Consider the following 23,770-nt stretch of genomic DNA (forward strand, 5'->3'; position numbering starts at 1 on the left):
TCAAATCAAATCTTATCTAACTCGTTTCGATTCGTATTTGAATAATTCACACATCTTTATTAATTAATGCTTTAAGACTTACTATCTATATAAAACAAAAAATATATAGTACACATATATTAACAATGCAATTCGATAATTAAATTTAAATAAAACAAGAATCTATTTTATTGGTAATTGTGGAAATCTTAATAAATATTTTAGAATTGATTAAATTATTTTTTTAGCGAATGAGGAACGATGATTTACCGCGACAAGTGGATCCTCAGGATCCTTGTCTTATTCAACATAGTAGCAAAGATATCAGCGAATCAGACGAATTCGCCAAAAACAGATACGGTCGAAGAGATGGAAGAATTTACTACGACCAAAAGGATTCTACCCGATAGATGTCTTCTCAAGCTAGAACCGGGACCCTGTAAGCAGTTCGTTCACAAATGGGCCTTCAACAAGGCCGAAGGAAAATGCCGAACTTTTCCTTACGGAGGTTGTCACGGAAATGAAAATCGGTTTAACTCGGAAGCGGAGTGCCTGCATTATTGCGTCGGTGGTGACCGTAAGATATTTTTCCAAAAATCAAAAGTTTTTATAATAAACTTTGTAATTATTAATCAATTAAGTGTAAGAAGAAATATAAAATTCAAAAGAATTAGAATAATTAAATACATTTGCATTGTAAAAATAAATAGTAACATAACAAAAATGATACGAACTAATTTAAAAAATTTTACTTGAGACGATAAGAATATGTTTAGAGATATATAAATCATTTTATAAATCGTGTAACGTATTCGTTTGTTAATTAAAATAGATTAGATAAAATATATATTTTTATATAAAAATCCTTGTAAACTATACTATATTTAACAAAGATTGAAAAAATTGCTACAGATTTATTGTTTATTTTTAGATACGCTACCGCCTTATCTTGTAACAAAGGGTAGTGTATTTGTCGCAACAAGCACGACAACAATGAGCACTCCACCCTCGACAACCACTACACCACGACCAACCTTTACACCTCCGAAACCGACGAAACCACCGGTACCGAAGCACTTACGAGGAAAGGTAGAAACCGCGTCAATTTATATAAATACATAATATTTTGCGCAATTCAAGAAAATGTTTTCTATCATATATTACATTTCTATCATATAAATGTTTTCTATTATATATTTTTATCAAAGGAATTAACTTTCATGGAATCTGGCCACGAGAAAACATTTATGTTCGCACAAAGCAATACTTTCATCCAACTCGATGGCCCTGGCATTAAAACCTTCCAATTGAGGTGAGAACAACAATTTCAATTATTTATAAATTTTGAAAGTTGAATTTTCCACTTGCAAAGCAAAATATATTAATAATATGTCTTTTAATACATTTATGTATTATAATATGCCTTATATGTTATAATTGTTTTATATTATTTTAGTAATATAAAGAAAATATTTTATACATATTATTTAATATATTACAGACTATGTCGCGAGATATCCTTCCAATTTCGCACCAAGCTTCCACACGGTTTACTAGTTTATCACAGTGTCAAAGATCGTCCAGAGAGCCTTGACCCTTATGCTCTTTACGTGATAGTAGAAAAGGGTCAGTTGAAAGTTGTTCATGTATTCGGCAAACAATCGACTAGTTTAACAGTCGGCCAAGGGCTTAACAGAGACGAATGGCATAGCGTTCGCGTAAGAATCGACGTGCACGGGGCAAAGTTAATCGCTGAAGTTGATGATAAACAGGCCGAGACTATTCTAAAAGTTTTAGAACGCATCGTTAATTACGGAGTATCTGAAGAACTAGCCTCTGTCGTTCTTATCGGAGGTGAGGACAGTTTTTTTTAAGAGACTCCTTCCAAGCGGAAATTCTTTCGCATTCTTATCGCTTTATTTCCATTTTAACAGGACTGAGTTCCGAAGAACGATTACACGGAGTGAAATATATAATAGAATCTTTTGTCGGCTGCATCAGGGATATGATTTTGAGTTCCGGAAAATCTGCCAGCGATTTGCTGCCCATTCGGCCATTAATCGCGACCAAGCACGAGAATGTTAAGGAAGGATGTATCGATAAGTATGTCTTTAAAAAAGAAAGAAAATTCATTTGGTGATACAAGTATCTGTATTTGTTATTCATTGGCTGGTATTCATAAGTTGATTCTTATTTTAAAACCGGCTAAGTAATATCTTAAAATGCTAATACGATTTTACGATTACTTATAACATCTTAAGATGGTATCTAAAATTAGACGGTCTTTTATAAAAATCGGTTATGAATATAATACCATTGAATGTCAAGAAAGATAGAATGATGTTTGTCGACTTATGACATTAAATGGAAAGCACTCTCGATAATACAAATCTTTAATTTCAATTTAGGTGCAGGACACGAGAAAACTTGTGCTTCGTCCCCGATCAATGTGTGAATCACTACAATAGTCTGACATGTGATTGCTTCGGCACGAATTACGAGGGTGAACGTTGTGATGTGTACAGTACGTAAAGTAATTGAATTTAATACGAATACCTTTTACTAGAATATACATTATAATATTTACATTTTAAATAACAAATCATTTATTTTCCCAAGATTTAATTCGAGACTCTCTTAGCTATTATCAAAGGAATATTCATTCATATGGAAATGATAAATATGTATACTATATAAATCGTATTAGTCAGTCGAAGAAGAGATAGGGCTTTTACGCGCATTTAAAAGGGTCAGGATATTCCAATACGAGTCTAATGGAGTTTGAAATGTAACATCATTTTTCAGCCGCGACTATACTGACGCTGAGAGGCTCCTCATACGTGTCCTTTCGCGTGTACGATTGGAAAGATCGTGTTCACTCGTCTGTCAACAGGATCAGCCTCGCTTTTAAGGTATTTGACCACGGGCGCTTATTGTAATGGGACCGTTCCTTTCCCTTGTCGCGGGCTCATTGATTCATTATAGCGAGACGTTATACTTCTTTGTCGAGAGGGAGGGCGCATATTGTATTTTCACGAGCAGCTGCTTTTATCCGTCATTCACTATGACGAAAAATTTACCGTGGAAACTCTTCGAGAGAGTGTCGAGTTCCACTTCTCAAATTGTATCGTAGCAGATCATTGTGCGAACACAATGAAATTTGTCACATGCAATTATCGTTATTGAATTTTCCCGCCATAAAAAAAGAGATACATAGAGAAAATTATTATAACAAATAATTTTCTCCAATTATATATCTATATCTCGAGATTAAATTATTAAGACAAATTGTCATAATTTAAAAATATTACGTCAAAATACCATTAAAAATTCACATTTGGTTTTTAATAAAAATAAATTTCAGACAAAATGGGACAATTCCGCCTTGTTTTACGCTTCCGGTGAAATTGACGGCACACCGCATTACATTGCAGCTTCCATTATAAACGGATCAGTTCACGTTGAACTCGATTTCGGACATAATTCAAAGATCTCCACCACGTTGGGTGATTACGTTACATCTAATTATTGGAACAATTTGATCATATTTCATAACGGATCCACCGTTTTCGTCAGCTTAGACGACGAGATAAAGGTACTAGAAGTACCGGGAGAAAATTGCGATATCATCATCGATCCAGAGATATACATCGGTGGTGGTCCGGAACTCCACAAGAAGAAGGGTCTTCTGTCCCACAATAATTTTGCAGGTTTGATGAAACTACAATACCTGACATTAATTATTAATCGAATGCAGTCCATCAATTAACGCAACTTTCAATTTTTCCAGGTTCCTTGAAGTACGTGTTCTTCAACGACAAGTCGATTATATACGAATTAAAGCGTTCCAATCCTATGGTACACTACATAGGTGTATTGGAACCAGAATATTATGAAGCCGACGTCGAAGTTATTCCGATTACATATCCTTTCGCGGGAAGTCACATCTGGTGGCCAATCGAACAGACCAATTCGCTGAAGTTAAACTTCGACTTTAAAAGTTCAACGCCAATCGCAATAATTGCTTCTGGAGATGTAAAAAGCAACCGCGGTGTTGGCTACTGGGAGGTATAATTATATATAATGTCGCTCTCTATATATTTTTTTTACATTTTCAATCTCTGTTATTTATTTATATTTTTCTCTACAGTTACGTCAAGTCAATGACGAAATTCGATTCCAATTGGTACCAGTTATTGCGGAAAATATTACATTGTCAACTTCAGTGAAGTTTCCACCTTACAACACTTCTTGGCACGCGGTCGAGCTTAATTATACAAAGGGTGAACTTAATATCCTTCTCGATTATAGAAATAAGCAGAGTAAGCTCTTGACATTTGAATTGGGTGATAAAGTCATCATAGGAAGTGGTAAAAGTAACGCAGGTAAGTAAACCTAATATTAAATTTGAAAGATTAAAAATGTATGTGAATGTAAAAAGAGATTCTTATCGTAAATTTAGGTCTAGTAGGATGTATGCGTGAGATACGAGTGAACGGTCAAAGAATTGAACCTAGATACGTAATTAATACCGAGAGAGTAGTCGGAGAAGTTGCTTTAGACAATTGTCAATTTGTGGATCCATGCAAAAGGCCAAACACTTGCGAACATGGTGGTAAATGTTCAGTTAAAGAAGATAGAATCACGTGCGATTGCAAGGACACTGGATATATCGGAAAGAACTGCCATTTTGGTAAGACAAACTGCGATAAATAATCAATTCAACAATATCAGATATACGAGGCTAAAAATATATAATTACAAATTAATTATAAACTGTACAGTAAATAAAAAAATAAAATTAAAATTATTTCATTAATTGTAATTGCTATAATTTAAATATGATTTTTAATATTATTGTTTAGCACAATACAGAAAAACATGTGAAGAACTGGCTCTTTTGGGATACACGCAAGACGACGTTTACAAAATCGATATCGACGGAAACGGTCGATTCCCGCCCGCTTTAGTAAAGTGCGAATTCCAATCAATCGAAGATTCGACTAAAACAATCGTCGAGCACAATTTACCTTCCCAAGTAGACGTCAGATCTATCATCGAGAACGATTTCTCCTTCAGCATCAAATATAGACAGTTCACCGCTGAAATGCTTCAGGAGCTGATCTCGCACTCACTTTATTGCAGCCAATATGTAAAGTACGATTGTTACAAAGCACCCTTAGAGCTGCACAGCGCCACATGGTTTCTAGGTTCCAAAGGTACTACTGTCGATTACATCGGAAACGTCAATCGCGGATCCTGTCCTTGTGGAAGTAAGTTCTTTTTTAAATAAATTCCTAATGCGATAAAAGAAATTTAAAATTGCATTAAATCTTGCGTTTGCAAAAGCTAATTATCTCTTGCAAAAATTATTTATTAATTTTACTTTAGTGAACAGAACATGCGTGAACTCCAACTTGAGCTGTAATTGTGACGTGTCTGCCGGAAATGCCGGAAAGTGGCTGTCAGACGAGGGATACTACGAAACACCTGATTCCTTGGGCATTACTGGAATGGTATTCTTGCAACAGAGAGATCTTGAGGAAGATGCTCGGGGACGTATCACTTTAGGGCCATTGGAATGCGTTGAAACAAGTAAGCAAACACGTACCGATTTACAAATAGAATTATATGTGTATCTTCTATTTCAATGACATAATTTTATTTTTTAGAAGTAAATTAAATAATAAAAACGAAATTTGTAGAACAATTATTGATGGCAAATCTATTATCACATAAATGTAGTAATATTTGCAAATATTTTTTGAAACAATATCTTTATGAGATTAATGATGATCAATTAATAATGATTTTTAGATACACAGAAATACGTGGTAACGTTCACGACATCACAATCATATATCGAAGTACCTGGTTGGAGGAAGGGTGACATAGCTTTCAGCTTCCGAACGACGGGCGAAAAAGCTATTCTTCTATATCAACCACCGATCCGGAGTAACTATCCTTCCTTCATGGTTGCCCTAACGTCGGAATATCGGTTGACTTTTAATTTCACCCTAAATACTGGTACTAATCGCGAATTACAAGTGGAAAGCCGACGAAAACTGAATAATGGCGAATGGCAAAAGATTTGGATCGATTACAACGACTATCATGTAAGATTTATGATCAATACCGATTTTCGAATGGTGGATTTGTTTCCCGAAGAGGAGTTTGGACCCTTCGAAGGGTCCATGTTTATCGGTGGTGCTACTGCGTGAGTAATTTTACAACTTAATATTTAATTATTAATCACACAATGAATTTTTCTTATTATGATAAATAATCAATAAGAATCTTATTTTAGAATAAGAATTTTATTATCAATAAGAATCTTGTGATAAATAATAATTTTTACTCAATTTTGTTAATTCTTCATTAATTTTTAGAGAGCACTTGAAGACTTCTTCCGTTCGACAAGGTCTCATCGGCTGCTTCCGCGGTCTCGTTGTCAATGGAGAAATATTAGACATTCATAGTTATATGTCGGTACATCTATCGGAAATTATCAAAGACTGCAAACCTTCGTGTCAACCTAATAAGTGTCAGAACGGCGCTAGATGTGTCGAGTTGTGGAGTAATTTCGAATGTGTGTGCGAAAATCGATGGGCACATTTAGGCACTTATTGCGAGACAAGTAAGTAACTTTACTCAATTACTCGAAAAAATTATTTCCAAATATTTTTAAAAATATCTCAAGTTTTTTTTTAAAAAAAATATATATATATATACAATATATACATATCTGAGGCTTTTCATAATTTTCTAGTTTTTTAAATATTAATTAAAAGTAAATATGTACATATGAAATGTATGCATTATTCAATTTTGAATTAACTAGTATTAAATAATATCCCTAAATTCAGATATCAATAACAAAGCTTTGACATTCACCTCACCTGGAGCATTCTTAAAAAAAAATTACTTCGGATCGGACGACAACGAGGAGAGGTTGCAACTGAAAAGCATGCTGCTTGAAAATATTTTAATTAATTTAAGAACTTATGATACTCATTCTCTGATACTGTATGCGAATGATCATTTGAACAATTTTGCACATCTCTATATTTCAAACGGTACCATTGTCTATCTTTTCAACGCTGGCAACGAAATAAAAAATATCACTGTGGAAAATCCAAGTACGTTAAAGCCCTTTGAAGTAAAAATGTATACGACATGCATATTAGAAATTATAGAGAAATAATCTGTTTTTTCAGATGTCAACACGGGAATCTCCGTACAGATCGCCATAATTCGGGGCGAGAATTGGACTACATTGTACGTGAATGAATATAACGTTACAGTGAATGCGACACCGATACTTCTAGACACGTATTCGAATAAACCTTGGACAAATCCAGAGAAAGAAGTTCTTGCACCGCAACGGCCGCCGGCACCTCCCACCGATTATTTCCAAGTGGGTCTTTGAATAAATACTTATCTTTTGTTTTAAATAATAAAAAGTCTGCAAAATATTTAAAGAATATCTAAATTGTGCCTTTTTGTAAAGCATAATAATAATACAAAAATGAATGGCTTTTTGAATTATTTTTTTGATCCATAATATGTATAATAGTTCTAATATAATAGTTAATAATATTTATGTATATAAAAACATATATTAATATATATCTAAACAAATTAATAAATATTCATTTAGGTAAATTTAGGAGGATTCGATCCCGACAATCTACTCAGAGTCGGAAAAGAAGGCGCTTTAATTCAAGGCTACGTTGGCTGCTTGCGAGGACTCATGATCGGCAAGTATCTTGTCGATCTACCAAGCTTAGCCAGCGAAGCAAATCATGAAGGAAGTAAAGGTGTTCTGCCGAATTGTCAAATGAAATGCGACACGGTGCCTTGCAAAAATTTAGGAAGCTGCACGGAGGATTTCGGTAGACAAGAGTCTTCTTGTAATTGCGAGCTGACATCCTACTTTGGCGAACATTGTGCCGATGGTAACTTTATTCGTTATTATTTATTGTGTTAAATAAACGTACTTTTCAAGCTCGAATTAAACATGAAAATGTAAATCAAGAAATTGAAGACTTAAAGAGCCAAATCTAAAGATTGCAAAACATCTTAAAGATTCGCACACAGATATAAATATTTTAGACATATATTTCAAAATTAGAAAATTATCTTTTCTAAAGAAATAAAAATCTAAAATAACTTGAATAAGTTCCATAAAGTAAATTACTTTAGTCTAAAAAAAACTTTCAAAAAATTATTAAAGCAGTACGAAAGTACTAATATCTCTGCATGAAATTTGTTTTTTTTTTTTTTAATTTAGAAAAGGGTGCCGATTTCAGTGGGGAAAGTGTACTTCAACGCGAATTCGAACTAGAAGGTGAAGTAAATCAAGTGAAAGTACAATTGGCATTCTCAACAAATGAATTACGACAGCGAACCACCGCGTTGCTGCTGGTACAGACCGACAACAAGTAAAGCATCGATCTTAATATTTTCTTAATCCCCGTATAATATTCAACCATTCCGACACCAGTCACTGACGCCTGAAGTCCTGGATGTCTTTCGAAGAACTTTTTTCCAGAAGGAGCTACTACTTATTGGTGGCCTTGACGTCCGAGGGACTACTCATTTTCGAAGAGGACAGAGATGGCTCGGCGGCTGGAGTGCGCCTGAGCGATAGGAATTTCTTGAATGGTGCACGTCACAGTGTCTACTATGTCCGCGATAACAACACGGCCAACCTCTTAGTTAGTTATGATTTTTTTTGTTTCACTTTAGGATACTTATTTGCTACAACAACGATATAAAAAATCATTTTTTAGTTGCTTGTAAAAAAAAGCTTGTAAAACAAGAATGCAAAGAAGAAAAGAAATAACGTATTTTAAAAGTACATACTTTTATTCTACCTCCATTATTGCATCAAAATTGCAAAATTAATTCAAAATTATTATCAAATTTGAATGATTGAAAACATTCAAATTTATTTTTTGGAAACCATCGTTTTTTAAGTTGTCGTTGTTGTATCAAATGAATAATATTATAAAATACTGTATTTTATAATTTGTATGTAATTTTAGATCGACCGTGAGCCCGTTCAATTGCTACCGATTCCAGGAATACCGATTCCAGACGAGGACGAAACTCCGGGTGCCACGGAGATACAACTTGGTGGATTGAACACCACCGATTCGCGATTTATCGCCTACAAGGGGTACACCGGCTGCCTTAGCAGTAAGCTTTCTCTGAAATATCTCAACAATATCTTACACTAAATTTATTGCTCTGTGTCTGTTTATCCGAATACTTCCGTTATGTTTTTCTTATGCTAGATAAATAAGCGTAGCTACCCACATGACAAATTGCAAATTACGCTTTTAGACGTTGTCATATCAATCAATGGAGGCCCTGATATGAAACCACTAGAGGAATATATGCTTTTTACAAAACAAGGCAGCGAGACCGTGCGGGCAACGATACCTGCCGGCGTCAGAAGTGCTCAATGTGCGGTTTTCCATGTTCAACCAGGTGGTCTTGAACCACCCAAGAACGACAGCGTGGTAAGAAACTCGGAAATTAAATATCTTATTAGAAATTAGTTTCACATCACGCATCATTTTACATCTTGGTTATATCAAAGAAAATAATTCATATGTTTTAAATTTAAAATAATTTGCAATCTTTAAACGATGATAAATTGTTGATTAATCTTTGTTCTTCAATTAATACATTCTGAAATATAGTGATTAATTAATATAATTAATTATTATATTCTTTCTCATCCAAATAATAATTATTATAATACTTTAAACCCCTATAAAATATTTTCTTTAATGATTATACCAGTAATATAACAATGTTTTAAACAAATGTTCATTCTCTCGATACAAATATAAAAGATGCATCACATTGCAATAATTTCATTAAAGGGCCGTGACAAAGCATGGGTCGAGGATCCACCAGAAAGAATCCTATATAAATCGCAGTATTCAGGTGCTACCCAGGAGGAGCAGGGTGCAGGAACGTACATCTTCATAGTCCTATGCTGCGTCTTTGTAATCGCGGTGGTCGGATGTATTTACGAGGTATGTCGAAGCACACGCAAGGACCGTCAACGAAAACGCGCTGCAGCTTCGGGAGCGGCCACCGGTTCAGGCTCACAGAGGTGGCAATCACAACAGTATACGGACTCCTTGGTTACCGCGACCGGCGTAAAAGCGGTCGGCTTCAAGAACGTAATGGATGACGACAAGAGGCCGAATGGAACTCACGTGAAAGTTTCCAATGCCAAAGAATACAAGCCACTGCCGAATACAGAATCCAAGGACTTAATGAATGATAAAAAAGTTCACATAAAAGGTACTCTAATCTATTTTGATTTGTAGATAGAAAATATACGGAAAAACTTGATATCAAAATAGAACTCTTTTCTCCTTCCAATTTCGTATCAAATAGTAAAAATTTAAAGTTATTTCTATCTTATCTATAAAATATTTAATACGTTACTCATTATATCAATATTGCATGCAATGTTCGTAAAAAAAGAACAGTTATCTTTTATTTAAATATTTTTGAAAATAAAAGATATAAAGATGTATAAGAATGTGGAAGAAGTTTTCCATAAAATTTTGCTTATTTATCAAGATTCAATCAATATTTGTATTTTTGTGTGCATTACAGCAGAAGAAGAACCAGAAAAAAAGGAGCTCCTAGGGGTAAATACAGGCATCGTCATTAAACCTGTGAAACCAAACCCATTCGTAAAGATTTTTTCTTTTTTTAAAAGATGCATATTTAGCTTGGTCAAGCTTGCAAAAGGGCTTTGCATGCAGTTGTTGTCAATTTATTGTATTCGCATCCACGTTTTATGTGACGTATTTCTATTGACAAACACATTAAATCCATAAAGTAAAAATAAACTGACTGAATCGCTTCTTCAAAGCATATTGTCTTTTTTTGCATCTGACTTCGCACTATATTCACAATTCTTTAACTATCAACATGTTGCATTATAAAGAAATATACAAGCATTATAAATCAGGATATAATTTTCATTATCATTTTCAGTCTAATTTCTCAAATATAATTTATTCACACACAAATCCATGCTTTTTTCGCAATGCCGAATAAACATAGCATAATATTGTCTATATCGTCTATATAATTTAAGAAATCATTATAAGCATTTTATTTTTCTCCACCAGTCAATGGAAGATCTAAGAGAAGAACCCGAACTAGAAGAACGCGAGGAAGAAGAGGAGGAAGAAGAAGAGGAAGAGGACACCCAGGAGCCGGAGGTAGACGAGAACAAAGATCAACCACAGGGACATCAGCAAGAGGAACAAAAGGATACGAGTAATGATCAAGATGGCGAGCTTCTCGTTATGCCGGTAAGAAATAAGACGGCAAGGAGAGCTTCCTTGACTGACGAATTGGACCCAGACGAAACGCAGGCCCTCCTCGAGACGAACTTTTCCGTGACGGGTTTGAATGAGATCAAAACCGAGCGTATAATACCGAGAGTAAATAACACCACGAAAAATACTACGCCGAAGAGACCGATGAGTCTCGATCTCAATGCGCCGATTAAGTTCAGAAAATTGCGCGGAGCTCGGCCCGAAAAAGTCACGGTGAAGTTAATCAATGGTGACGAAGCGAGTCTCCAGTCTCGAGGCAAAGGCCATGTCGACGTCGCGTCCACGAACAAGAACAATTGATGATTAAATTGACTCTGACGACAATAATTAATACGTTCAAAAATAATTGCGTGGATTCGACTATTGTAAATATCACGTGAAGCGATCATTTTTAAACGACAATCACGTATACATGTATATTTTAAGACAATATAGCTACAGTATGAGTGTGGTTCAAATGTAACATGGCTAATAGTCAAAGGTGTTTAACTCAAAATTTTTAATATTTATTTAAATGGAAAATTTGTAAGTTAGGCACTTATAACACTTAGCCATTCATAACTAGTTTTAGCACGCATAATTATTCGCTCAAAATCACATTTTACGTGTAGAATCGATAAAAGCTCATTATTAAAAAATAAAATAATATATAACGCGTTTATCTAATGATGAAAAATGACAACCGGTCAATACAGATTCAGCAAAATGCTTGTATTGCTTTGAAATTGTCAATGTGAACATTAATTTCTTATTGCAAACGTTTTACTTATTAAATTTTATGAATTAGTTACATATAAATCAGTGTATACATTTGACTCAAAGTCTAGATCATAGCCACATTTGGAGAGAGAAAGACATTCGAGTAATGTAAAGCTAGCTTGCAATCAAGCATCTATTTTTTCTTATGTAGCATGTCATCAGTATTTTCCCAGTATTGATTAGCTGTAGAAGAAACCATACGTACTTAGCTCGAACAAAATATTATTTTAAGACTCTAGTGCCTATAAAACAACTTGATAACAAGATAAAAGCAATGTTGATTAAATTTACAACGAATATGTCGAGATAAAGAGATAATAAAGAGACTCATTTATTTGAGATAAAGAAACAGAATCACGTAGTTATATTTTTAAAAGAATTAAAATGAAATATTATTTTATCAGTTAAAGGCATTCGTGTATTTTTATGTTACTATTATATATCTGATACCACGCAATTAACTACAAAAAGTCACTATAGCATAGATTTATGTTATTGTCATTGTGATGACCGCGGTGCACACCAAAAAAACAAACTATTCAGATTAATAAAATTATACTGAATAAATATTCTGAATGCGAATTTAAATCTTCAAAAACTTATTTTTAATATGTATAATAATTTATAGTTTGCCTTATGTGTGCACCCGCGCGTCTGTTTAGTTTGATTTCGCTGCTTCGTGTAATCGTACAAAATGTGGCGTCTGTGTGCTTTTGGTGGCGATCACACAAAATAATCATGCGATAAAATTCACAAAGCATATCGCGCAAACCGATATCATCCACAATCCAATCTAATACCTCAGACTTTAAATATATCAGATGTACTTTCAGCACAGGGATTGGTCTAATGTTGAGGAGAGCGTTATACCGTTAGACTCCATTTTAAAACCTGATGAAACGGAAACATCTTGCGAATAGAGGTACAATGTGTCTTGCACGTCGATAATAATTTATACGAATATTAATTCGATCGCATCGTGGCTCGCATCTTTCGCAGCCTTCATCCCTCTCTGAATCGCAAGATTTAATCTACTTTATTTTATTTATAATATATTATACTTATATAAATTTATTTCCTCGAATGCATTGACAATTAACAAGAAATTCCCTGATTAAATACTTATAAATTGAGCACAAACAAACGCACATGTAATCATAAAGTAATTACAATGTTGCAATTATTTTATAGCTACATACAAGTAAAATATAATTATTGATATATATAAAAAATTATAATTTAGTTATATATATTAAAAAATATTTTGTCACAATTGAAATTAATACGTAAAGTTTTATTATCTCGAAATTTTAATCAGTGGACTGTTTATATTTTACGATTTTTTACACTTTTGGCAATTTCTGCATTTTTATTTACGCCGTTTTCTTTTAAATATTTATTAACTATATTAACAGTTTATATTATAAACTTTATAAGATCATAACTTGCGAATGAAAGAGATATTTGCGTGTTCGAATGTATCTTCCTTTCGATACAAACGTTACGATGCATTCCATTCGAAATAAGAAAATTGATATTCTTCTGAAGAAATTAGCAGTTCTTAATCATCAATCCGTGAGTCTCGAGATACATTTTATAGCATGTTATATATAGACGAAAAATGACAGAGAAAATATATGATTTTTTCCATTAACTCGAGTTTGTTCCATCGCTATAACCATCTGTCACGCCTCTCCTACACCACCAAGCTTCTTCTCGCAAGTTCGTCGTCTTTCCTCACAATGAAATTTTCTAATCTGGGAATGAAAAAACGATTCGATAGGTTGTATTTTACACGTTAGTTATATGATTCATCTCTGTAAACAACGCATTTTATATATGACAAATTACTTTTTCTCTCGCTATTAGATGAGCATGTGCATGATGATCCGATATAATTTAATTTTTTTATTACTTGAGAAATTTATTAAAAATCCGAATAATCTCTTCGATCTCATACAGAATCTAACGAATAAAATTCAGAGAGTCTCTTGTTTAAATAATTTGATATAAATTCAGCTTTGGACGAAGAAATGTAATCGTCGCATATTGTATTGCAACAAATAAAATTATTTTCGCGCATTTGTATCGAGATCTGAGCACGCCGATGTCAATGCTTGATGTAAATTACAACCGGCGCTATTCCCAAGTTAAACTAATCATCGATTTAAGAACACTCCACGAAGACATCGATGAAGCCTTTTATTCCAACCTGCACGAGTTCATAGACAATGATTAACCCGAATTGCCTGATGAAACAGGTTTATTCGTGGCACGTGAAAAACATTCACTTCATTGCATGCACGCTTTGAGCTACAGAAACTTCTGAGGCTCTATGAGACAAGCCCATTCAAAGTGTCTGAGCGTGTTTTTGCTACGTACATGCACTAACCAGAAAGATTGAAGAAAATAGAATGAATCCATTATTTCGCCATTGTACGGCGAGATATTGAGTATTTTAAAACCAACTTTCACTTATCGTTTAGGCGCCTGCGAACGGAGACGTTAGAAGACAATCGAAGATGCAAGGGAACTACTTAGGTCAGTAACACAAAGGAAACTTCCTCCTTTGACTTAAAAAATTCTAACAATACATGCATAATAATGTTTAAAATAGATTAATAATAATTTTTACACATGGTAATCTAAGACATATTTAAACACCTATTATTACAATGGCTGTGTTCAGCGAACTCAACTGTTGAGTCTACTGAACGTAGCCAATGATTTTTTTCATTACACAAAAAGTGTAATTATAAAATATAATTATAATTATGCTTTATTTTTGTTATGTCTTATTTATTACATCTCGCTACTTTAATCATTGCGAGAATAAATAAAATTTTAATTACTTTGTTTTTTTAAATAGTCATGAAATATTTTCTCCATAGAAAAAAGTCACATTTACATCACAATAAACTCACAATAAATAAATTGTGATATCACTGTGAGATTATTAATAAAAAAATTACAATGATATGTCACATATCTTGATCTGTATATGTCATAGTAGTATCATAATATGTGCAACTTTCATCAGTACTTAGCATACTTAGGCTGTGTTTCAAAATTTACTGCTAGTACTGAAAATCTATAGTACACGTGAAATAAACTAGAGACTTTCAGTACTGGCAGACAATTTTGAAACATAGTCTTAGTGTCATAGCGATATCATACTTGTGACAAAGCGAACATTTCTCATCATGACTTTGTTGTGATATTATTATGACTTACTTTTGTTACTATGGGGATTACATGTATATATAATTTCGAGAAAAATCTGCTTAATCGAGTAGAGTTAATTATGAAGATTATTTTATTTTAGCACCAGACAAGCCGATAACTTTCAATACGTCTTCTATCTTCTTGCCGGACGGCCAACGAACTTTCGGCAATCCACTGAGCTATCTTGGTGGTCCGATGTTACCACGCAGGAATAGATCCTCTATCGAATCAGTGTTATCATTAGATTGATCGTGGATTATCTATTTTCTTTAAAGAACTATTGTGAATATTCACAGGAACAACGAATCGTATTTCCCGATCAAATCGGAAAGTCTCGAACGTGTTGAGTGCCAAATTCATAAATATCATTATTTTTTTTATACACATGTTATTAAACAAAACAGATTAAAAGAAAAAAAGGAGAAAAACCGTGTTAGATTATCTAAACAGCATGAAAATCTAAAACATATCAGAAAAATATTTGTATATATTTGGAAAACATCTTTTTTATCTCTTTTGTATAATCGTTTGCTTTAATAATTGTTACAAAAATAAATATTTCGTGATTAATTAACTTAATTAAAGAATATATTTTATGCACTTAACACATTTGATATTTTCCATTTTCAGTTCATCTTTCATTATCACAGAGTTATCCGTTTCTCGAAAGGCTCGTGTTAATAGCTCGCACCGAGCTATAAGCTAAATAGTTTCATCAGAAAAGATTCGCTTGGACCAATATCGCGATCGGCGAATTTTACTCGTGACAAGACGTTATAGTTGCTAATAAGGATGTGAAAACGTGATAACGAGCTTAACAATATAGTAACTAGTGATCGTGACAAACTCGATACGGTCTCTTTGCAGCTAATAGAAAGCTGTTGTGCTCAAAGATGTATATCGTTCCATACAATCTCATGAGGGTGCTTGTAAAAAAATATCTTGTAAATCCGTAGGATAATAATTTCTGTATTGTTGTAAAGTGAGCTGATAAAAGTTTCTCCATTCTTAAAGAATCTCAAAATATAAAAAAAATCCACTCTTTCTTATAATATTTCCTAAAATTTTATCCTATTAAAGATTAATACGACGAACTTTCAAACTGCAGATGACTTTGATCAAATTCTTCGATTAGATATTAACTCTATTGATGATTAATTTAACTACTAGTAGAATCGCGCGCTCTTAAAGCAAAGTTTTTAACTATGTAATCCATTATTTCCGAATCAATATTCCATATATTAAATAGTAAAAAATTAATCATTTTATCCATGGGTTAATAAAATAGGGGTTTTTTTTAAATTGATAAATTTATTACTTTCATAAATTGCCGAAATTATCCTGAAATCGATTTCAATGAAACTTTGATTAATTTAATCTGTAATTAATTCAATCAATAAATATCTATTTGAATCAGAGTAACTTTAACCCCAATTTAACTTACTTTTTTCATCTGTTTCTAGTTCTAAGAATTGGAGAAAGATAATTAAGACCAAATTAAACAGATTAAAATTAATTAGAAATCCACATATGTCAATATAAAATGTATTAATAAAATATAATGGATACTGTTTGATAATCCAATCAATTATTAATCAGAGTTTATCAAAGTTGTCCTAAGTCCCATTCCTCATCCTAGTCAAGATTCAATCAATTCTCTGTACAGCGTTATGATAAACACATTATATTTATAAGTTTATAATTGCCTAATTATAAGTGGACACATTATAATGATGTAAAAACAGAATAAAAAACTATTATTACCATCACGAGAGATCGAAAGTGCACTGCAGCGGAACACAGTATTTAATAAGTCATATGAATAAAAATAATTTCTAGAGAACTTTTATCTCTCATTTCCACTAATTAATAAATTTACTTACTAGCGTCATTTCATCCGCCATTTTGCTTTAGTACATCATATTCGACCGAATGGCTGCGAAGCAAGAAGATTTATAAATGATCTCCAAAATTGATTTTCCTTCCTTTTTCTTCCTTCTTGGCTCATATTTCCGTCAGCCTAAAAAAAAATCCGAATATCATTTTTATTTGGAACAACAGAAAAAATGCAAGTAATTTCGCCGTTAAATTTAAATTTTTGTCAGCATTAAAGCCAAAAGAATAAAATTCGTTCTAAATGAAATTACATGCAAGAATTGTATCTCTCTCTCTCTCTCTCTCTATATATATATATATATATATATCCCTTTTTCCTCGGAATGTTTCGCGTCGGATCGCGATCATGAAAAAAAATCACGGAGCTCGAGAATGATCAGTGTCGATAATTGACAATACTAACGCTTGCTTATTGCTTTCCGAATCGTTGAAAGATGAATAGATCGCGCATGAAATTATCCGCCAACGGAATTATTTGTCAAGAAATTATACTGCACGAACAGATCGATCTTCACCGCACGCGTCTGACCGATCTTTATGACTTGAACTTCGCGATTGCGAAAATCGCAATTTCGAAGCACATATTTCAAATCCTACATAAACGACAGGAATGATGATAACTTCAGACAGCGCACAAGTAGCGTCGCGAGGTTGAGAACAGTTGAGAGCCCCGGGACACGTCACAATAATAAGCAACATGGCTGACCTTCGCGAGTATTGACAAGACGCGTGCTGCTGTTTACAAACTAGACAAGGAATCGATTATATCGATGAAGCTCTGACCCTATCGGGTCAGATTGTGCGATCTACTCTGTCATGGCACAAGCGAAACTCGATGTGCCGGAGAAATCTGGCGGAGGTATTAAAGAAAAGGACAAGGATTCTGAGGAAAAGGAAGGTACGTGCTTGTTATACACTGACATAAATCATTGTGTTGTCATCCCAATCAATAGTGTACTATGTAGTTTTAAATAAGAAGATCTACATGATTACTGTTTATATATTATAATAGCAATCGCATTATATATAACACATAACATTAATATAAAGTAGTATTATATATTATATTATTAGAATATAAAAAGAAAAAATATATAGTAATCATGTTTTTAGTTAATATTTATAACCAATTCTTATTTAAGACCGTCTTAAGTACAGTCTTAAGATGTCATGAATCAATCAAAAGACTGTATTAGCACCTTAATACATCACTTAAGATGGTCTCGAAATAATAACAGATTACAGCCAGTATTTACAGAGTCGATTCTTATTTTAAGATTATCTTAAGTAGTTTCTAAGATGCTAATATAGCCCTCTGATTGATTTGTGAGATCTTCGATGATATCTCAAGACTGTACTTAAGACAATCTTAAATATAAGAATTGACTATAGATATATATTGACCATGAGTATCAGCCTTATATTTTTTTTACATTGTACTTTATGGATTCTAGCAAGACACAGGTGATATAGTTTATTTAACACAATAGATTTGTTTTTTTATTGCTGCAGTAGACTGCATTAGAATCTTTTTTTTTGTTTTTACCAAATTTAAATCATGTACCTATTTTATTTTAAGTATAAAAAATATATACTAATTCAGCTTTAAAAACAGACTTACGCCTTTATTGTTTATCAATGTTAAATAAAGATGAAATGATTCACTGTAGGTACATTTTATTTGGTACTCACAGTGCTTATGAGCTACCATTTATCCTTGTTATTTAACAGTTGATAAACAATAAAGATAAAATAATTCCTGGAGCATTGTATACAGTAAATAAAACACAGCCTATGATATCATTGATTTCTTGCTGAAAAGCTTTTTATATAATAGTAACTGCATTGAATCTTTTGTTAATTAATAAAAAATTTCAATACTTTAATCTTATTTTTTGTATATATATTGATCTACGTGTTGCTTTTGTAGGCCCTACTGTCGTACCAGAATGTGCAGTATGCCTGCAACCTTGCATTCATCCAGCGCGATTACCCTGCAGTCATATATACTGCTATTTGTGTGTGAAGGGTGTTGCTAATCAGAGCAAACGATGTCCAATGTGTCGTCAAGAGATCCCGCCGGATTTTCTTGAGAGACCTCAGTTGGTGGAAGTGGAGGAGCCTCAGAAGGAGTTGGAACATCCCGAGGAAGAATACCAATGGTTTTACGAAGGCCGAAATGGTAAAATATTAATTTAATTAAAAATTACACTAAATTAAAATTGGTCAGCATTCAAAATCTGCAATTGTGTTGTCTTTTGATGGGAAATTCTTATAAATATCTCATTTATTGTTACATTTTATTTAAATTTCTCTAGTTTGCAAATTCTTTTAAAGCATTTATACATGGGCGCACAAAATTTGATATACTACCCCTTCTTAGGTTGGTGGAAATATGATCCGAGGACAAGCAATGATCTGGAGACTATTTACAAACTAGGGGACGCGCAATGCGAACTTTTGATCTGTGGCATGCTTTACGTAATTGACTTTGTAAACAAATGTCAATACAGAAAGTACAACCCACGTTATAAACGTAATATCAAACGTGATAGAAAAGATGCTCCGTGCAAGGGTGTCTCGGGTGTACGATAACACTTATAAAATATACAGTTTATTTGCTCGTGAAGATCCAATTTTAAGCATAATTAGTTTGATTCGTACGGATTTAAGCATAATATTTTACAGCATAATATTGAACTATGTTTATATATACAATATTGTATTAAAATTATATTCTACATTATACACAATGAAGCACGGGCGTATGTAGGGGGGGGGGGCTTCCTCCCCTAAATTTTGGCAAGAAGAAATAAATTGTAAAAATTATTGGCAGCGTTCAGCCAAAAATGCAGCTTTGCAACCGTTATAAAATTCTTTAATATGACTTATACATTTAGATTTAGTAAAAAACCTAATATCAAATTTGATTTGATGCATTTAGTGCACACTGGTGCACATTAAAGTTGTCGTACACAAATAAAGATATGTTTATAAATAAATATAAAAACCGGTTGAAATCGAATGAAATATTCGATACACTTTATTGTGCCATTAGGTAAAATATGTATTTTATAATTCGAAATATTTGTATTTCTCTATTACACTCAAATTAAATCAGTGTACAACGGCTTTAATATGCACCAGTGCGCACTACACTAGTGCATCCAATCGTCATAAGAACTAATGCATCTATTCATAATAAGAAAAGATTACTGATAATTTCTTACTTGGATTTTTTAATAACTTACTGAAACTAGGTCGCGAAAAGAAAGAAGCTGGAAGAAGGTATATTTTAATAAATTTGATGTGAAATTTTTGTTCCCCCTCCCCGACTGAAATTCTGCATACGCCCATTCAATGAAGCGCATTGTATAGGTAAAAACAATATTAGAAATAAAAATGGAATGTGTGCGCAAGAATTATGTATATATGCTAGTATATGAAGTATTAACAGTTTTAACAATTAAAAGAGTTAATGCTAATAATAATATATAACTAAGACGCTTAACATAAAAGAAATATATATTTCTTTTCAATAAAACTATATTCTACTAAAAATATGTTTCTTTTTATATTTTCCCAACTGCAGTTTTTTACATGTCTGTTAATTTACTTGTAATGACGCATGACCTTTATTCTCTTTCTTACGGTACATGGAACAAATGGCTTTTAAGTAAATTTTTGCAGGTTGGTGGCAATATGATCAGCGTACAAGTATCGAATTAGAAACGGCATATAAACAGGGTAAAAGGACCTGCGAGTTGTTGATTGCAGGATTTCTTTACATTGCCGACTTTGGTTCGATGCTCCAACTACGTAGAAATGATCCTTCTAGACGAAGGAGAATCAAAAGAGATCTATATAATGTTCCAAGAAAAGGAGTCGCTGGATTACGACTCAACGTACAGGACGAAGAGATTGTGAGAGAAATAAGGGGTGCAGAACGATCAGCTAGTCCTGCAAGTGATAGTATGGGTAAGATTGCAATAAGCGGAATAATAAAGAATACTTTCTAGTAAGAGACTCAGATAACACATTGTAAAGTCTGTATCAGATTAGAGATTGAGATTAAATTGGAACTTAACTAATCAGAAGAAAGAAAATTAATATCGAGTTCGGTGAACGTTACTTTAATTTTTCAAATTCTGATCTCAATCTCAATTTCTAGTCTGATGCTGGCTTCATACAATGAATCATTACATCTTTTGTTTGTCAATATTAAATAAAGATGAAATGATTTAATGTAAAGATCTTATAACAAAGTTTGACCACGAGCGATTTTGTCAAAATCCTATGAGAAAGTAGATATATATACTATTTCCCTCTGCATGCATATACTATTTTGCCCTTACTCTATAATTTTAATGAAGACTGCACAGTGAAACAATATAATTTAAAGTGAAATAGTAAAATATGTACTTTTTTATCTCTATAAGATTTTGACAAAATCGCTCAGACTCTGGTTTCGCTCAGATTTTGTTATAAAGTCTCTAATTTTTATTATGTCATCTGCGTCTCTTGTTAAAAAGCTCTCAAAATTGTTTATAAGCATATCTTCGGTCAAATGTGAATACTTTTATTTTATTTACAGGTACAGGAGATGGCACAAATACTCCTATACCACCTAGTAATACGCCACAGACACCTGCAGGTGGGACAGCGAGTGGTGACGCTACACCTTTAAACGATAGAGTAGATCAGAGGTCGGATTCCTTGCATCAAGTCCTAGAACAAATGCGCTCTTTAGTTTTAAGAGAGCATCTGTCCTTAAACAGTGATAATGAATTTGAAGAAGACACGGAAGACACGTCGATTTCGGATCATCCCACTCTTTCATAGCTACAAACATCGAATTTATATTTATCAGAGACCGTCGCAATCTTATTTCAGAATATCCAATTCATTTTCATATTTTTCGTATTGCTACTCAGTTCAATAAGATAGTATTCTATGTACACGCGCGCGCACACACACATACACACATCATATTTGCTAAAAGTTTATCAATAGGATTGGCAAACGTTACTTATCAGTTACTTTAGCGTTACTTTCTATAGTAAACAATTTGATGACGATATTGCAATTTTTTATGACGGTAACGCTAACTAACGCTGAGATTGTGAAATCTAAAGTTAGAAAAGTCATTTTGAAAAATAATTTGTCATCATTATGCGTTATTTACTAAAAAAAAGTAATAAATAATGAGTAACGAGTAACGCGTAACAAGTAACGCAAATAAAAAAGTAACGCGTTACAAATTAATGGAAAAAAGAGTTTTTTTTGTCAATAACTGTGAATGATTTTTCAATCCGTTACAAGTAATTATTAATTTTTTTAATTCTGATACCGTTACCGTTACCGTCATAAAACATTCACAGTGTCATTATCAAATAATTATTATAACAAGGTAATGATCAACAAAGTAACGACGTTACAAATAACGCGTTACTGCCAATCCTGTGTATTAATATTTAAATTTTATTGATCTAACAAATTACATTGCTCAATTACGTGGAAATTGATATACCTACAATTATATATCTACATTAAGTATATTTCGAATTAGATAGCTGTCTTTATTTAGTAAGTACGCTCTTCTCTCCCTGCTCTTAAAAACTGTTTAATTACAATTATAATAAGACGAGAAAAGTATCAATTAAGTTGTCATTGAAAATAGTAAGAGTTTGCGAAGTGCGGATTTACAATTTACAAAATAATTACTTGTTGATGAATAATGTACTTAAAAGTCTAACTATGAGAATTACCGTATCGGATAGCAGTAATATAAATTTATTACTGTGACAACAATTAGTCGTATAAAATAAGATAAATATACTATAGCTATTCTAAAATATATTAAAATTTCTATAATAAAAATGTGTTCATGAAAAGCATATAAAAAGAGAATATAATAAAAATTAAATATGTATTTATTAAAAAATTCGAGTGCAATACTCGCTAATTGATAATCACTAGTTTTAAATAAAATCTGTAATCTTCAATATTTAGAAATATCGAATTATCTTCTTCTCTTGTAATGCACATAGAAATAAATGATGCATTTTTCTCGGCAATTTGTAGCTTATTCTCCAAGTAAAACAAAGAAAATTAAAACCTATAAGAATATTTATTAATTTAATGTATGCAAGATAATAAAATGTTTGTAAATAGATTAAAATACACGAATAAAAATGGTTTCGCAAGGAAAATTCTTGAAAAGCAAGATAATAAAATCTTTTATTTCGAACACTAGATTTATTTACCTTCTTTTTCTGTGCTACTGTTTTTCAATATTTTAATATCGCTTATATTGTAAAGTTTCACATTTATTGCAATTTGTTAGTATTGTCCTGTGTGAGTAATTATATTTAAAAATAACTTACACAGAAAGAGAGAGAGAGAGAGATAAAGAGAAAACGATATTAACAAATTGCAATAATTGTGAAAATTTACATGGTAAACAGTGATCGTCGATATTTTCATTTACAAGTTTATTTACAAAGAATCAAATGTATTTTCAA

General features: G+C 32.6%; 2 protein-coding genes and 1 long non-coding RNA gene across 11 annotated transcripts in view; 2 read left to right on the forward strand and 1 right to left on the reverse strand.

Moving 5' to 3' along the window:
• LOC108755362 (neurexin-4) overlaps nucleotides 1-17,922 on the forward strand; it is a 26,989-nt gene extending 9,067 nt beyond the window's left edge. For 2 of the 9 annotated variants that reach the window (XM_018498292.1, XM_018498293.1), the window contains 25 exons: nucleotides 228-556; nucleotides 911-1,068; nucleotides 1,188-1,291; nucleotides 1,481-1,833; nucleotides 1,914-2,082; nucleotides 2,388-2,503; nucleotides 2,785-2,891; nucleotides 3,344-3,689; nucleotides 3,770-4,047; nucleotides 4,130-4,364; nucleotides 4,442-4,672; nucleotides 4,845-5,252; nucleotides 5,371-5,574; nucleotides 5,797-6,196; nucleotides 6,369-6,616; nucleotides 6,846-7,118; nucleotides 7,197-7,396; nucleotides 7,640-7,937; nucleotides 8,273-8,423; nucleotides 8,534-8,699; nucleotides 9,030-9,183; nucleotides 9,331-9,509; nucleotides 9,879-10,308; nucleotides 10,630-10,709; nucleotides 11,154-12,040. In XM_018498292.1, coding sequence (XP_018353794.1) covers nucleotides 241-556; nucleotides 911-1,068; nucleotides 1,188-1,291; nucleotides 1,481-1,833; nucleotides 1,914-2,082; nucleotides 2,388-2,503; nucleotides 2,785-2,891; nucleotides 3,344-3,689; nucleotides 3,770-4,047; nucleotides 4,130-4,364; nucleotides 4,442-4,672; nucleotides 4,845-5,252; nucleotides 5,371-5,574; nucleotides 5,797-6,196; nucleotides 6,369-6,616; nucleotides 6,846-7,118; nucleotides 7,197-7,396; nucleotides 7,640-7,937; nucleotides 8,273-8,423; nucleotides 8,534-8,699; nucleotides 9,030-9,183; nucleotides 9,331-9,509; nucleotides 9,879-10,308; nucleotides 10,630-10,709; nucleotides 11,154-11,666 — 6,117 coding nt within the window. In that variant the 5' untranslated portion in view covers nucleotides 228-240 and the 3' untranslated portion in view covers nucleotides 11,667-12,040. Of the gene's footprint in view, nucleotides 1-227; nucleotides 557-910; nucleotides 1,069-1,187; nucleotides 1,292-1,480; nucleotides 1,834-1,913; nucleotides 2,083-2,387; nucleotides 2,504-2,784; nucleotides 2,892-3,343; nucleotides 3,690-3,769; nucleotides 4,048-4,129; nucleotides 4,365-4,441; nucleotides 4,673-4,844; nucleotides 5,253-5,370; nucleotides 5,575-5,796; nucleotides 6,197-6,368; nucleotides 6,617-6,845; nucleotides 7,119-7,196; nucleotides 7,397-7,639; nucleotides 7,938-8,272; nucleotides 8,424-8,533; nucleotides 8,700-9,029; nucleotides 9,184-9,281; nucleotides 9,510-9,878; nucleotides 10,309-10,629; nucleotides 10,710-11,153; nucleotides 12,041-12,958; nucleotides 13,048-14,611; nucleotides 14,667-15,450; nucleotides 15,791-17,854 lie in introns of those variants that run through there. The other 7 variants (XR_001939759.1, XM_018498299.1, XM_018498298.1 and 4 more) reach the window with 7 other exon arrangements.
• Nucleotides 15,158-17,792, reverse strand: LOC108755369. The gene is made up of 3 exons (XR_001939760.1): nucleotides 17,650-17,792; nucleotides 17,234-17,370; nucleotides 15,158-15,570 (listed from the first exon to the last, which is right to left on the reverse strand). It is a non-coding gene; the product is annotated as an uncharacterized LOC108755369 (long non-coding RNA).
• A 3-nt stretch (nucleotides 17,923-17,925) lies between the features above and the next one.
• Nucleotides 17,926-22,399, forward strand: LOC108755366 (E3 ubiquitin-protein ligase RNF146). The gene is made up of 4 exons (XM_018498305.1): nucleotides 17,926-18,144; nucleotides 19,177-19,428; nucleotides 20,937-21,224; nucleotides 21,841-22,399. The coding sequence occupies exons 1-4, from the start codon at nucleotides 18,063-18,065 to the stop codon at nucleotides 22,086-22,088; spliced, it is 870 nt and encodes a 289-aa protein (XP_018353807.1). The 5' UTR covers nucleotides 17,926-18,062; the 3' UTR covers nucleotides 22,089-22,399.
• Nucleotides 22,400-23,770: the final 1,371 nt, after the last annotated feature.

The sequence above is a fragment of the Trachymyrmex septentrionalis genome, unplaced genomic scaffold, assembly GCF_001594115.1.
Source record: "Trachymyrmex septentrionalis isolate Tsep2-gDNA-1 unplaced genomic scaffold, Tsep1.0 scaffold87, whole genome shotgun sequence".
In the NCBI taxonomy this organism is placed as follows: domain Eukaryota; kingdom Metazoa; phylum Arthropoda; class Insecta; order Hymenoptera; family Formicidae; genus Trachymyrmex; species Trachymyrmex septentrionalis.

What these genes read in the sequence shown, in the direction of transcription:
- LOC108755366 (XM_018498305.1), top strand. Translation starts at nt 18,063, where the DNA reads ATGGCACAAGCGAAACTCGATGTGCCGGAGAAATCTGGCGGAGGTATT. An exon ending in GGATTCTGAGGAAAAGGAAG is followed by an intron (nt 18,145 to 19,176) that starts GTACGTGCTTGT and finishes TTGCTTTTGTAG; the next exon opens with GCCCTACTGTCGTACCAGAA. An exon ending in GTTTTACGAAGGCCGAAATG is followed by an intron (nt 19,429 to 20,936) that starts GTAAAATATTAA and finishes AAATTTTTGCAG; the next exon opens with GTTGGTGGCAATATGATCAG.